The sequence below is a fragment of the Eptesicus fuscus genome, chromosome 12, assembly GCF_027574615.1.
Source record: "Eptesicus fuscus isolate TK198812 chromosome 12, DD_ASM_mEF_20220401, whole genome shotgun sequence".
Lineage (NCBI taxonomy): Eukaryota > Metazoa > Chordata > Mammalia > Chiroptera > Vespertilionidae > Eptesicus > Eptesicus fuscus.
The window spans coordinates 57,036,454-57,050,811 of record NC_072484.1 but is presented as its reverse complement, the minus strand read 5'-3'; the positions used below and the strand labels follow the sequence as shown (position 1 = coordinate 57,050,811).

Below are 14,358 nucleotides of genomic sequence, written 5' to 3'. Positions count from 1 at the left end.
GGCGCCGGCACAAGGCAGCTGGGCTGGAAACGGCACTGCAGGGCCGCGCTGAGTCTTCCTCGCCAGGGCAGAGCCCAGTGGCGGGCGTGACCACCCGGGAAGCCCCGGGAATCGGGCTGCACAGAGAAAACGGGTCCACGTGTCTAAAAAGCACACCGCTGACAATACAGCCTCAGTGGCGCGCGTTAAAAGCGGTGGCCATGCCCTTGACGTGGGAAGTATTTCACTCGCTGAATCTCAGAGAAGGGGTCTCGCCTATCTGAGCGTCGGCATCACGGGAATTTCTCCTGTGGCAGAAACCCACCGGCTGATTCTAACGTTTTGTGGAAAGGCGGGGAGGACCCACGCCACCTGATGTTCGGACTCATTATAAAGCTGCAGCCATCGAGACAAGGAGAGACAGATCGATGACGAACGCGGAATCAGCCACCTTTCTGTTGGTGGCAGGTGTCACCGTCGGTGGTTTTAGTCGCTCGCCTCACCTCCCTCCTGCCCGCAGCTCCCTTCCTGGGCACAGCTGGTCCCTCGGAGGCCCCTCCCACCCCGGGACCAGAGCTAGGTAGGGGCTATTGTTTCCATTACAAACTTAGTTACAAACTCCTGGGTCTCCCTCCTCCCTGTGGAACAGGAACCTCCTGAGTGAGCCCAGAGGGTTTTGCATGCATGTGGGAGAGCTCAGTCCGCAGAACACGGTGCTTCTACATGCGAGGTGACGGTGGAGAAAGGCAGCCGCTATTTATACCAACTAAAGAGCATTGTGTATCAGTGCCCTTGCCCTGGCCGGATGGCTCCACGGGCTGGAGCGTCATCCTGTACACCAAAAGGTTGCAGGTTCGATCCCCAGTCGGGGCGTGTATGGGAGGCAACCGATTGATGTTTCTCTCACATCGATGTTTCTTTCTCTTTTTCCCTTCCTCTCTTTCTAAAATCAATTTAAAAAAATAAGTATATATCCTTGGATGAGGATTAAGCAAACAAACAAACAAAAACAGATGCCTGCAGGGTCAAAGGCTGTGTGTTGTCTGGAGTAGTATGGTCTGAGGGTATGGAGTTTACTTAGCCTTTCTATGTTCATAACAACCCCCGGCCCACCACGCTGCTTAGACCTAACTGGGTCCCACACCAGCATCAGGCCACTCTCCCCGGCCGGCCTTCATGGTTGGATCCTTATTTGAAAAATCCATGCTTTTTCATTCTTACAGCACATCTTAAATTAAGCAACTGCATACTGATGGGATTCTTAAAGCTGAAACACGCCTAAATGAAACATGATTAATATAAGTGAAGTAGTATGAGACGTGAGCAGACAGAGGTGGGCGACTGGAAAGGGAAGTGATGCTGTGGTCACTAGAGGATGTTGAAACAAATTGTGGCATCGACTCAGGCCGGCCGGTCCCTTCTTGGAACTGTGACGTAGGGAAAGAGCTTCCCTGATGCACAGAAATACTCGTCTGCCCACATCTCTGCTCGGTGAAGACCCAGGTTTCTCAACTCCAGGAAGTCCCCTCGTCTTCCAATGTAAGGGGAACAGCACAAACGCTGGAGTCAGCCGGGCTCAGCGTCTCCCTCAGACAGGCGAAGGCTGGACGTGCAGGCCGGCCCGGCTGCAGCCAGTTTGGGGTTGAGGATGCTGGCGGTGCGGGCCAGGAGGGTCCTGGGCCCAGGCAGGAAATAGACTCTGCCTTCCACCCTCGACTGACTTCAGTGAGGCTGAAACTGGGCAGCCTGGGGACCAGGTGCCACTAAAGGACAGGGAGAGGGTGCTGGTGAGGAGGTGTGACGGGCCGGGCCCACGCCCACCTGTGGAATCGGGAGTGAGTGTGTCCAGGCAGAGGCCCAGCCCCTCCAGCCCCGTGGGACAGAAGAGCCAAGGATGAGAAGCCTCCTTGTCCTTCAGAACCTAACCCATCCCTGAGTGCCACACTGACAGAAGTATGGAACGTGAATTCTGAATGCTAGGCAGGGGTGATTACTAGGCTTTTTACACTTTCTACCTGGCCCACAATTTATCAAAGAAGAAAACAAAAGGGAAAGGAAGAGGGAGAGATGCCCTTGCCTGTCGAGAGCATTCCGCAGAGCAGCCCGGAGCCTGACACCCAGAGCTCCCCTCCCACCCCCGCTGTATGGCCAGGCCCGCTCACTCCTCCGACGCTGAGGGACAGGGAGAAAAGTCTGGCCAGGAACTGAGTGCCCATCCATTAGAGGGGACGGAGGGATAAAATAATGGGTAATATTTACTGAGTGATCACCAAGGGCTAATGAATACACCACGACTTAGGAGCGTTAATCTTCATGACAACTTTCTGAGGTATTATTATTGTTTCCAATTAGTAGATGCAGAAAGTTGGGCACTAGGCAGATAAGTAACTTGCCCAAAGTTACAGAGAAAGTATGGGTTTGCAAACTGCTTCCTGGCTAAAATCCCCTGATGGCTTCTCATTGTTCTTAAAATCCAAATCCTTTACCACAGCCTGTCAAGTCCTGGATGCTCTGCTTCCCACCCCCTCTTTGGCCTCACTGTCTACAACCTTCCCCCTGGCTCACAGACTTGATCAAACTGGCGCATTCTGAGTTTCAAAACTGGCATTCATTCCTGCCTGAGGGCCTTTGAACATGCTTTCCTGCTCCCAGGAACACCTGTCCCACAAACCTCTGCAGCGCTTGCCCCCTCACTTCATTCATTTATCTGCTCTAAAGCTGTCTCCACTGTGCAACCCTCCCTGACCATTCACTTAAAATATATTGTCCCCCGCCCCAGCCAGTTTGGTTCAGTGGATAGAGAGTCAGCCTGTGGACTGAAGGGTCCGGGTTTGATTCCGGTCAAGGGCACATGCCCAGGTTGTGGGCTCGATCCCCAGTGTGGGGCGTGCAGGAGGCAGCCAATCAATGATTCTCTCTCATCGCTGATGTTTCTATCTCTCTCTCCCTCTACCCCTATCCTCTCTGAAATCAATAAAAATATATTTTAAAAAATAAACTAAAAAAAAAATATTGTCCCCCAATCTCTATTGCCTTACTCCGTTGTATCTTTCCTCACACACCGATTACTAGCTGAAATCACATCTTTATTTGCTTGGCTGTGCACTGTCTGTCTGCCCAACCACAGTGTAAGATCCATCAGTGCTGAAACTTCAGCACCAGGACACGACTCAGAAAATGTGTGCTGAATGAATGAATGTGTGAGAGTGCATGGGGCCCGCTGCGCTGAAGGTGAGACAGTGAGGAAAATACAGTGATTCTTCGCCTTTTGACAGTTAGGCACCTGTCCAAGTACTAGATGAAAGTCATGAACCTTGTGTCCCATAAAATAACCAAACACCTGCACTAAGGAGAGACAGGAAAGGGACGTGGATCTATTAGAACATCAGCGGAAGCCCCTCCGCCCGCCCCCCACTGGCTGCCTCCCGGATAATTCAGCCCCCACGAGGGATGCTCCTGAAGAAAAGAATGAGATCTGTGAGGAGGGCAGTGGACTGAGTGGGAACTGTCTGCATCCTGGACCGGCAATCTGGTCACTGGCCACTGCATACACCACCTTATGCATCCTCACCCCTGGCCCTCGGCTCCTGGTGGGAGATATGAGGACTGACATTCATATTCCCTGCCTCCTGACCAATACAAGCCACATCACCCTTCAAAAGCTAACTTGCTTTGACCAACAGAATGTGGCAGAAGTGACACCATACCAGCTCTGGGCCCAGCCTGGAAGAGGCCCAGCAGCTTCCACCTTCCCTTACGGCCAGTTGCCGTGTAATAAATCTGACCACCCTGCTGCGACGGAGCCCAAGTTAACCACATGGAGAGAGAGAGAGGACAGCCAATGGAGGAATCCTGTGGCATAGACAAGTGACTAAAGCAGTGATGGCAAACCTATGACACGCGTGTCAGCACTGACACGCGTAGCCATTTCTGATGACACGTGCCGAGGATGAAACATTTGCTGCTCCTGAGGATGAAACATTTGCGAAATAATGTTTTTTCCTCTAAGTGAAACACTACCCGAGTTATGCTCAGTTTTTTGGCGAAGTTTGACACACCAAGCTTAAAAGGTTGCCCATCACTGGACTAAAGTCTTCCTGGACCTTCCAACCCAGACAGGCCAATGCCAGCTGACTGCAGCCAAGTAGATGGCTCAAGCCGACACCAAATGGGGCAGAAGAACCGCCAAGCCAAGCCCTGCCTGAGTTCCTAACTTGCAGAATAATGGAGAATAACACATCTTTGTTGTAGGTTGTTACATGGTAATAAGTAAGCGATTCATTCACACCAACTCCTCACCAGGTATTCCCTCCATCCTCCTTTTCTGATCCCTACTCATCCCTCAAATTAGCTCCAGTAACACTTCCTTCCAGAAGTTTCTCTCATCACTCTATCTCACTCCTCACCCCACCAGCCTCTGAATTCTCAGCCTTGGACACTCAGCTCAGGTGCTCTCTCCTCTGAGAAGCCTCCTCAACTTCCTCAGCAGCCGTGGGTGCTACTCCCCGAGCCCAGTGCTCCCATGAACACTGCGTTCCCATAACCAACCCTGTTTGCCTGCTTCCCCTCAGACTGTCACTGTCACATCCACAGACTCCACACACAGAGCTCATTACCAACCACACAATATGGGTTCAATAAGATCCTATGAACTAAAAAATAACCCCTACACCACCCACTGGACCTGTACATACGGTCTCATTCAGGTCTCCGCAGACCTGTGTGTCTTCGCCACTATGACCGACAATGCCTTGCAGGTGAAGCTTGTGATACTCATCTGTATCCCTCACAGAGCCTTGCACATAGTAAGAACTCAATAAATGTTCTGTTGACATTTTACTCGTCAATGTGTGACTTACACTGTGATCCTAATGCACCCATGGAGCTCAGGTCACAGATATCCCAGCCCTGGAGGCTACACAAGGGCGGATAACGCTCTGCTTGGTTATTTTGGGCTCTTTGAAATTCCCGAAAGTCCATGCATTCCACATTCACAACATTGAGTTCATCGCAAAAAGGATAATCTTTTGGAAGCCACACCTCCAACTCCTATTTCAACAGACAAACGTGAAAGAGTCCACACAGCGTCCCACACTGCCTGGGAGTTGCAAATCAACTGGAAATATCTGGTTCAATAGGTTCCTATAGAGCACTGTCCAGACAGCACTGTCACCACAAGGGACAATCATTCTATGAACACCCACAGTCTTGTGACCGTTACTCAACATTCCAGAGATACAGGAGCTTCGTGGGCCTGGGGAGGAGGGGGAGGGTTATAAATAGTGTGGTGGGCCCAACACTGGCTCAGAGGCCAGCTTCCTGCTCCTGGTTGCCATGGGTAACTCCTTATCTACAAACCCCTTATCTCTGACTACCTCGGACCTTCCCCATGCCTCCTGAGGACCTGGCCCTGGCTCTCCCCAGTCAGGCCAGGGCTCATGTACCTCTCAGGCTCCAGCCGCCCCCTCCTCGCGTTTTATGTCTCCGCTGGGACCTGATCATAAATCTTATAGGCTCACACCAGGCCATGAAATTTCAGCTCAACGCATAAGGGCCTTTGTCACCCGGAGCTGCGCAAGGTAGAGAAGGTGATAAAGGCCCAAAGACGTGGAGAGAAAAAAAAACAAAACAACAGGGAGAGGACAGGTCAGGAAGTGGTGGGGTGGTGGGGAGTCCTTCTGTCCAGCTGGCCCTGAACAAGTCCTCATGGACTCAATAAGTCGACGTTCAACTCTGGGAGACACAAAGGAAATGTGCGCTGGACCGGAAGACAACAGTTTGTGGATGCAGCCCACACAGGTGCTTGAATGCTACAGGGACGTCCAATTCTTTTAAAAGCTTCTAAACACTTGTTCTGAATGTTGCTATCTATGTCATTGCTACCCAGCACCAAATGATTCACAAACCGGCACCAATCTATGAAGCACACTTTGAGTAGCACTGATGTAATTAGTTCCACAAACTGTCCAAAATCTAGCACAATACATGTTGCAAACACATACAAGAAGGCTATTGTAAAGGTCAACTTACCTGCTGACGGCTGAAATTTGATCAGATCTTGCAAGTCAGTGGAAATCTGGAAAACGTGGCTGTAGAACTGCTGCACAGAATTCTTCAGGCCAGAAATGTCTCTGGAATGTGATCGGAGGGTCCCGTTCATCTGCCTGACACAAGTCCACAGGCCGCTGACATGCCTGTTGAGCCCTTCCTTGATCCTCTGAAGGCTTCCTGAGATGGAGTCCAGTTTGCTGCAAGTTTTCTCCATCTGAGACACCCTGTCCTCAACCACCGAGACCTCCCTCTGGACCCCGTGTGTATTTTCCTTACAGGTGTCTAGCTCGGCGAGCACCTGGCTCTGCAGCCTCTGCCATCTCTCCTCCAGCTGGCTGCAGCAAGGAGCCTCGGTGTCCTGGGGAGTCGGGAGGGGCTCCACCGTCCTATCTCGCTCACCCCCCTTAGGAAACCCATCCACTCCAGCGTTTTCACCTTCCCTACACTTGCTCAGCTCATTCTGAAGATGATTCATATCCTCTTCTGTGTGGTTTAGTTGAGAATAAAGAAAACTAAAATCCTGTTGAAGTTTCTGGATGCTACGTTCGGTTTCTTGAAATTTCCTATGCATCGTGTCATTTAGAGACTGCAAAAGGCTCCAACTATCACCCACTGTGTGGTCTTCTCCATTTGGCAAAGTGTCTTCTATCCCATGAAGCTCTCCCTGCAGGCAAATATCCTCAACAACTTGAACTTTCTTCTTTAAGTGGTTTAATTCCACCATGACCTGGTCATGCCCAGCCCCTGACCCACCTGGTAGGGCTGATGCTGGGGGAGTGGGTTCTGCATCAGTGTTGTTGGTCATCTCTAGGAGCATGCTCCCCAGACGCTCTTCCAGAGACTGTATTTTCTGGTCAAGCAGTTGCTTCAAGTCATCTACCTCTCCATTAATGGTCCCCCGGAGGGTTTCTTCAATATAAAAGCAATGTTCTTCCGCATTCTTCTCTGTCACATTGATCCTTGCATCTAATTCGTTCCATCTTGCATCAAAGTCCACATCTGGCTCTGGAACTTGGAGTCGGTCAAACTCATTGTCCAGTCGCCCATTTAGCATTCTGGTGGCTTCAGCAACTCTTTCAATTTTCTGGTCTAACGCCTTGATCTGTTGCCCAAAGTCACCAGTCTTTTCACCATCACAGCAATTTGACCGGGCTGAAGGATCTTGTAGCCGGGCTCGAAGGTCATTTATTTCTTTTTTCAGGTTTGTTTCCTTCTCTCCTATAAGCTCAATCACTCCCAGATAGCTGCTCCCATAGTCATCACACTGCTGTTGAACACCAATCAGCTTGTACTCACAGGAGTTCTTTAGATCGGCCAGCTTTCTGTCCATTCCCTCCATGAGCTCCTCTCTCAGGGCTTCAATCTTACTATCGACATAGGCTTGGTAGAGTTCATTGGTCGTCATGGTCACCGTCGGGCCCTGGGCAGCCTCCTGGAGCTGTTTAAGCTGCCCTTCATAACCCTTCACTTTCCCGTCCAGCTCTTCCAGCTTGTCACTCTTGGTCTTCAGAGCATCCTTGACTTCAGCCAATTCGGATTTGATGTCCTTCATGCCAGATTCCTTTTTGTTGAGGACACCAGGAAGCTGGACCGTTTCAGTGTCTCTACCAACAGCACCGTCAGGCACTGGCTGGGGGTGCTGGTTACTGAGCCACGATGCCAGCATCTTGCTGGCATCGTCCTGAATGGTATGTTTGATGTTTTCATTCACTCCAGCAATGGAAGACTGGAGATCAAGAACTGTCCTTGTGAGCCGGAGAACCTTCTCCTCGAGCACCTGGATTTTCTTATCCTGAAGTTCTTGGGGACCCAGTTCTGGATCTACTGCCCGACTTGGTTCCGCTGCGCGAGTTGGTGACAAAGTCTTCTTGGGCTCTGAGACTTGGCTTGGTTCATTGTCTGTTAGAAAGAAAGAGTTGGACATGACTCAACATTTTCTACTTTTACTTGTTTCTGCAAAGACAATGACCAGGGTACTTACAGAATACACTTAAACCTTCACTTCAACATCCACTCTCATCACAGGTAATTAGAGTGGAAAAGACTATGGGCCTTGAGTCAAACAGATCTCCACTTGCATTCTGCCTCTGCAGTATACTGTCTGCCCTCGAACATGTGAATTAACTTCTGTGAACTATAATCCCCTCATCCATGGAGCAGAGGTACTATCTTCCCTCCTAGGGTGTTAACAGAATATGTACACGGCACATGATACTCAATAGTCTCTTTCACCCTGAAGGGAAATATTCTTTATCTACTTTATCAAAAATACCATCCCCCACACTAGTGAACTGCAGCCACACCCCAATGGTTGACTGCATACTGTTAGACCACAAGAGGCCACTTTATCGAGATCTACCCATTAGCTGTTGGGTGGCATATTATTCGAGCAGCAAGTTACTCTCCATGTAACTCCTAAATGTTCTTTTACTTTTATTAGCATCCCTTTGCTAGAAGAGTCTCAGAGACATTGTTTGACGCTGTTATGCAGTTGGGGAAACTAACAGCAAAAGAGAGATAAAGCAACTGATTCTCTTGGCATCTCCTAACAATGGAGCCGTTGGGCCATATGTAGGAAGGTTCACTAAGTCAAAGAATAGAAATTTTGAATATTTGATAATCCTACCTTGAGAAATATAACCCCAAGGAAATAGTACAAGAGAAAAAAAATATTTTAAAGATGATTGTGATGAGTCATAAAGTAAAAATAAACTGATAGGTATAGAGAAAGATAAACTAAAAGGAGATGATCAAAACCAGAGGCATTGGAAATTAGGAGAAAATTGAATAGTGCTTTCAAATCTAAAGGAAAATTATTTCCAACCTGGAATTCTGAAACTAGAGTAAAGGTATTTCTAGACTATATAATATCAGAAAGTTTCTCTCTCATTCAGTCTTCTCATGAGACTACCAGAAGATGTGCTCTAGCAAAGTGAGGGAGTGGATTGGGAAGGAGCAAGCGGGTCCAGGAAACACAGAATGGACAGGAGAGGCCAGTTCAGGTCGCGGGCGGCAGCTGTGAACAGAGGGTGGCAGCCCAGGTCGGGCAGCGAGGGCTCGAGGTGAGATTTCCTATGGAATATGTAACCGATGTATTGAATGTAACAGAGGCCTTTTAGACAACCAGAGGAGAGTTTAGGTTGAAATAGGGGTAAAAACATAGAAAACCAAGCAACGAAAAATATAAGATCATTATTCACTTTACAGAAATCAAAAAGCTGTATACGCCTGGCCAGTGTTGCTTAGTGGTTGAGTGTCGACCTATGAACCAGGAGGTCATGGTTTGATTCCCAGTCAGGGCACATGCCCCCAGTGGGGGGCAGCCAACCAATGATTCTCTCTCATCACTGATGTTTCTATCTCTCCCTCCCTCTCCCTTCCTCTCTTAAATCAACAAATAAAAAAATATATTTTTAAAAAATATATAAAAATTTTTATATTGCTTTTAAAAACAATATTGCTTTTGTGTGGGAAAAGCAACAGATTCCTAGCACACGACAGCTGTAAACATTCTCTACATAGTTACTACAAAGTAAACAGTAAACAGTGAATAAATAAAAACGTGGTATAACGATATGGAAAAGATGGAGGTATATAGGAGCAGTGTGTTGGCAGTAGATGAAATGGAGTCAAATCCTCACCTTCCCGGTGAGAAGTCAATAGCTGGAAAGCTAAATTACAAAAGGGCGCCGGAAGCGTTTGAAGTAAGTACCCCTGTGGAGGGAAAGTGCTTTTCCTAACAGCCCTTGTAAAGCTATTCGCCTCATTAAACTTCCTGTATGTTTAAAGGTTTCTAAAGTGAAAACTGAACCTAAACAAAACAAAAATAAACTATCTATCATGCTCCAAGACCACGTGTGCCCATCATAGCACCTCCGTGGTTTAGTGTAACTACTTGTCTCATGTTTGCCTTCCATGAGGCCAGGGACTGTGTTCGCCACGGTCTTCCCATTTCCCAGGTTACCTGGTGTCGCGACAGAACCCAAAAAATATTTGTGGGAAGAATGGATTTTTTCACAGCCATGGATATGCCGACACGGGAAAGAGTAAAGTTTTATAACAAAACGTTAACAGTAGTTATATTTTGGTGATGAGAATATTTGTACTTAAATATTTTCCTACGTTTGCCCTGCTGGTGTGGCTCAGTTGGTTGGTGTGTTGTCCCATACACCGAAAGGTTACGGGTTCGAGTCCCAGTCAGGGCACAGACGAGAGGCAACTGATTGATGTCTCTCTCTCTTCCCCTTCCTCTCTCTAAGCATATCTTCAAGTGAGCATTTAAAAAAAAAAAGCAAAGGTGTACTTTGGTGAAATGATCATTTCTTTCTCAGCAATTCATTGAGTTTCTGCTACTTCACTTCGAAAAGTTAATTCGGAAACAAATTTAAGAATAACCTCACTGGATGCTTGTAATGTGAGACTTAGCTTTGCAAATATCTCACCCCAAACAGAATGAGGATGATTCTATATACCTATTTTAAAAAATGTTTTTAGCTCCTTTAAATTCGGGTTTATGGGAGCTTATAGATGAAAGTAAACACACACAAAGCATCATTGCTTTTGAATCTCTTCTCATCCCTGCCTCAGGCTGTACAAGTCTGAAACTCCCAGCATCCCCTACACTGACTTCTAGGGCCTTGGCTTTCACAGTAAGGCGGCCCTAACAAGGCCATTTACTTGCAGTGAGTTTGTCTTCCCATGGCTACTGCTTCTGCAAATAAATGTATGTGCTCCCCGCGTCGGCTGCAGGCATCGATTTGCGTTCTGTGAAGACTCGGGGAGCTCAGCAGCGTGGCTGAGGGTGCTGCTGGCGGAGCGCTGGGAACGCGGCGGTTACCTGTGGGCTTCTTCAGGCTGCTCCGAGGCCGGCCGGGCGTGGGACGCGGGGCCTTCCCGGGGTCTCTGGGGCCTTCTTGGCAGTCGGCCCCTCGGAAGCCCGGGCAGCACCTCCATTCCAACTGTGTCACCATCTTGTACCTGGTGACGAACCTGGGTCTGAAGTTCACGCGGTAGCTGCGGGAGAAGAGGGCATCTCGTCACTGGCTCCTGTCACAGCCCCGGCGCTTCCCGAGTGGACTGGAGGGAGAGGACCAGGTCACTCCGGGCCTCGCGGCTTCCTGCCAGTCTCCTCCATCCAGCAGTGACCCCCTGGGGTTCAGCCCACACCCTACTGGCCTCCTCCCTCCACTTCTTAGGTTCCACCCGCCCGCACCCCAGCACCCCTCCCACTGACGGCTGGGGAAACAGACAACTTAGCAAAACCTGGCCCCACCATTCCCAGTGGACGCGGCCAGTGTTCACACACTGAGCTTTTGTTTCACCAAAGACTTTGTTCCAGAGTTTGCTGCTTTGTGGACAATTTCTCAGGTGTCACTCGGTCATTGTTTTAAAGATGCATCCCCGGCCTGGCCGGCATGATTCAGTGGTTCAGCATTGACCTATGAACCAGGAGGTCATGGTTCAATTCCCGGTGAGGGCACATGCCCGCGTTGCAGGCTTGGTCCCCAGTGGGGGGCGTGCAGGAGGCAGCCAATCAATGATTCTCTCTCATCACTGATGTTTCTAGCTCTCTCTCCCTCTCCCTTCCTCTCTGAAATCAATAAAAATGTATTTTTAAAAAACCATACTGGCCCCCTTTCTCTTATAGAACCCAGGCCATGACCTCAGCCCTCTCTCCCTGACACTAACAAGGCGGCAGGCCTCGAGCTACTCAGGTACTTGTGTTCAGATTTTTTAACATGTCTTGACTCCTACAGCGAATGGGAGAAACAGGAATTAGGACTGGAACCATTCAAAAGTCCCCTTTGAAAGTGCACGTCCCCTGATGCACGTGCACATCACACAGACCCTGTGACGGGCTGTGAGGTCCCCCCCCCCCCCCCAGGCCTGGGCCAAGACCCGACAGTGGCCAGTGGACGGCAGCCCAGGGCCGGCGCACAGCTCAGGTGCCAGCCGCTCCTTCATTCCCCAGCCTCTCCTTCTGGCTCGGGACCATGGCTCGTGAACCTCGTCCCGTTCTCTTCACGCTGAGCACCAGCACTCGCAGCTGGGCATGTTTTCAGGGCCAATTCCCAGAAAGAAAGAGTCTTTGTATCATTTCCCCAGGTGCTGCGTGCTGCTCGGGGGCGGGGTTCGGGTCGACCAGCTGCCCGCTGGCCCGCGGCCCTCGGCCAGCCAAGCGGCCCACCGCGGGCAGCAGCCTTGCGGCAGGCGCTGTTCAGTCCTGCTCCTGAGAGACTTGTAAGTCCTACGTGCAGTGGACTCAGGAGGGTCAAACCGGGTCACCCAGAGCTGGAATGGAAGGTTCTCCGCCACCAGCCAGGCCCGGTGGCCTGCAGAACCCCCCGAGGGCCTGCTGGCAGCCCTGCCCCGCACCCCCCACGGCCCCTGTCCCACCGCGGTTTCGGGCCGAGAATCACTGTGAGCAACTGAGCAGCTGCTGGTGCCTGCACCTCACCTCCGGGTGCCGACTGACTTGGTCTGCGGAGGGGCCTGGTGTGGGGGTTGGGGGGAGGTGTGGTGGGAGCCTTTCCAAGGAAAACTGGAGAGAAAGCCCAGTAAACAGAGAAGGGGTGCTCAGGGAGTGAGGGGTAGGGGGTGGGGTCGGGGGAGCGAGACCTCCTTCCTCGGCTCTTCATTCTCTCCCATCCCCACCACACCCCCCAGCAAGTCCCCACAATTCAGTTCCCTCTTTTCACAATGAGAAACAGAGGCTCAGAGAGGCTGTGACTTGCCCAGGTTCCAACGGTCAGGAAGGGCAGGGCTGGGATGGAAACCCGAGTTCTCCTCCGCCCCCGCCCCCCATAGCACCCCTCCCGCTTCCCTCCCCCCCCACTCCCCCACCCCCCACCGTGTGCAGCAGCAGCAGCAGCGAGCCCCTCTGGCACTTGCCCACATGCAAACCGGCCGCACCCACCGGAGATGGTCACTGTCCCCTCAGCAGGCACTCGTCTGGGTGTCTAATTCGGTCCAGGTGCACACGCGCCCGTGGCCCTACCACCCACCCACCAAAGGAATCCTCTGTGTGGTCCTAGAAATGATGTTAAAAAAAAATTCCTCTTCATTGTTTTGCACACTCAAGGACAGCATCATGCTGGAAAAATGTGCAACCTCAGAAAAACGCGGTTCCTCTGAGCATTTGAGATTGAATGTGAAAATGGGGCTGCCCATGGGTTTGGCTCCAGTGCCAGGAGATGACGGCCCAGTTAAACCCTTCGGGTGAGGCTGAGCAGACAGGAGGCCCGGGTGTCCTGGGAAGAGGTTCGACCTCGCACCCCACCCAGGGCCGGACCCCTCACTGCTGAGCCGGGGTGAGGAAGTCTGGCTTCCCCACACACGCCATTCTTTCCCGCGAAGGCAGTATTCTTTTGGAGCCAGCTCATCACTTAGGAAAGCTCCCTGGAGTCCCGCCCTCCTCTCCACCCTCACACGCACCCGCTCCCGCCCTCCCCTCGCTGGCTGGCCCGGCAGGGTTCCGGTCTCAGCAATGGCGTTCAGGTGCCGGCACCCCTAACAGCTTCAGGCCCAGCAGGGGAGCGCCTCGGGGTGACAGCTGGAAACCATCAGGCAGCCGCCTCTAACCGTGGGAAAGCGCACGCCCCCACTTCTCTGTGCGCAACGACATGGACCCCAGGCGGCTTCGGGTCCTCAGACCTCAGGGTGGGGGTGAGGGAAGGAGGTGGGGCCGTCCAGCTCCACAGGCACACTGGGATTTCCCCACAGAAACGGGGTGCCTGCCTCCACAGTAGCCCGCGGCGGGGGCGGGGGGAGGTTTGCACAGAGGATGGGAAGAACGGATGGGATTTCCATGCCCCCAGAGCATGGCACACAATACCCTGGCCAGGGAGCGTTACAGAAAAGCCTGGGCCTTTACCCCTCAACATTCTCCTTTTCACTGGCGTGGGGCAGGGGGCACCCAGGTCTCTGTACCTTTCAAAACCTCCCTACGTGGTTGGCAAGCGCAGCAGCCTCAGACCCAGGCCCGCCTCTGCCCTGAGGCAGCCAGGGCTGGACCACCCGCAGGGAAGTGACTAGCGGGGGAAACAGCCCAAGTGTTACCAGGGGCCCCTGGGCTGTGAGCACACAGAGATGCTCAAGGGACACTTTCTGAACCAGCTAACTCACTGCACCAGCTGGGCCACCACACCGAGGGCTGAGGGACCGACCCCCCAGGAGGTGCTGGGAGAGCTGGAGGGCTGACCCAGACTGCGGCCTTGGCCCTCCCATCGCCGGTCCCTGGGAGGCACCAATCCCAGCTGCCGCAGCATCCACGTGGGACCCTGGGGACTGCGGCCTGCACCTGCCCAGACCCCTGCCTCAGCCATGCCC

General features: G+C 51.6%; 1 protein-coding gene across 1 annotated transcript in view; it reads right to left on the bottom strand.

The window, feature by feature from the left end:
• EMILIN2 (elastin microfibril interfacer 2) overlaps positions 1-14,358 on the bottom strand; it is a 44,565-nt gene that overhangs the window by 10,040 nt on the left and 20,167 nt on the right. The window contains exons 3-4 of the mRNA XM_028139253.2: positions 10,868-11,043; positions 6,010-7,929 (exon numbers count right to left, since the gene is read on the bottom strand). Of these exons, the coding sequence (XP_027995054.2) occupies positions 6,010-7,929; positions 10,868-11,043 (2,096 nt within the window). The remainder of the gene's footprint in view (positions 1-6,009; positions 7,930-10,867; positions 11,044-14,358) is intronic.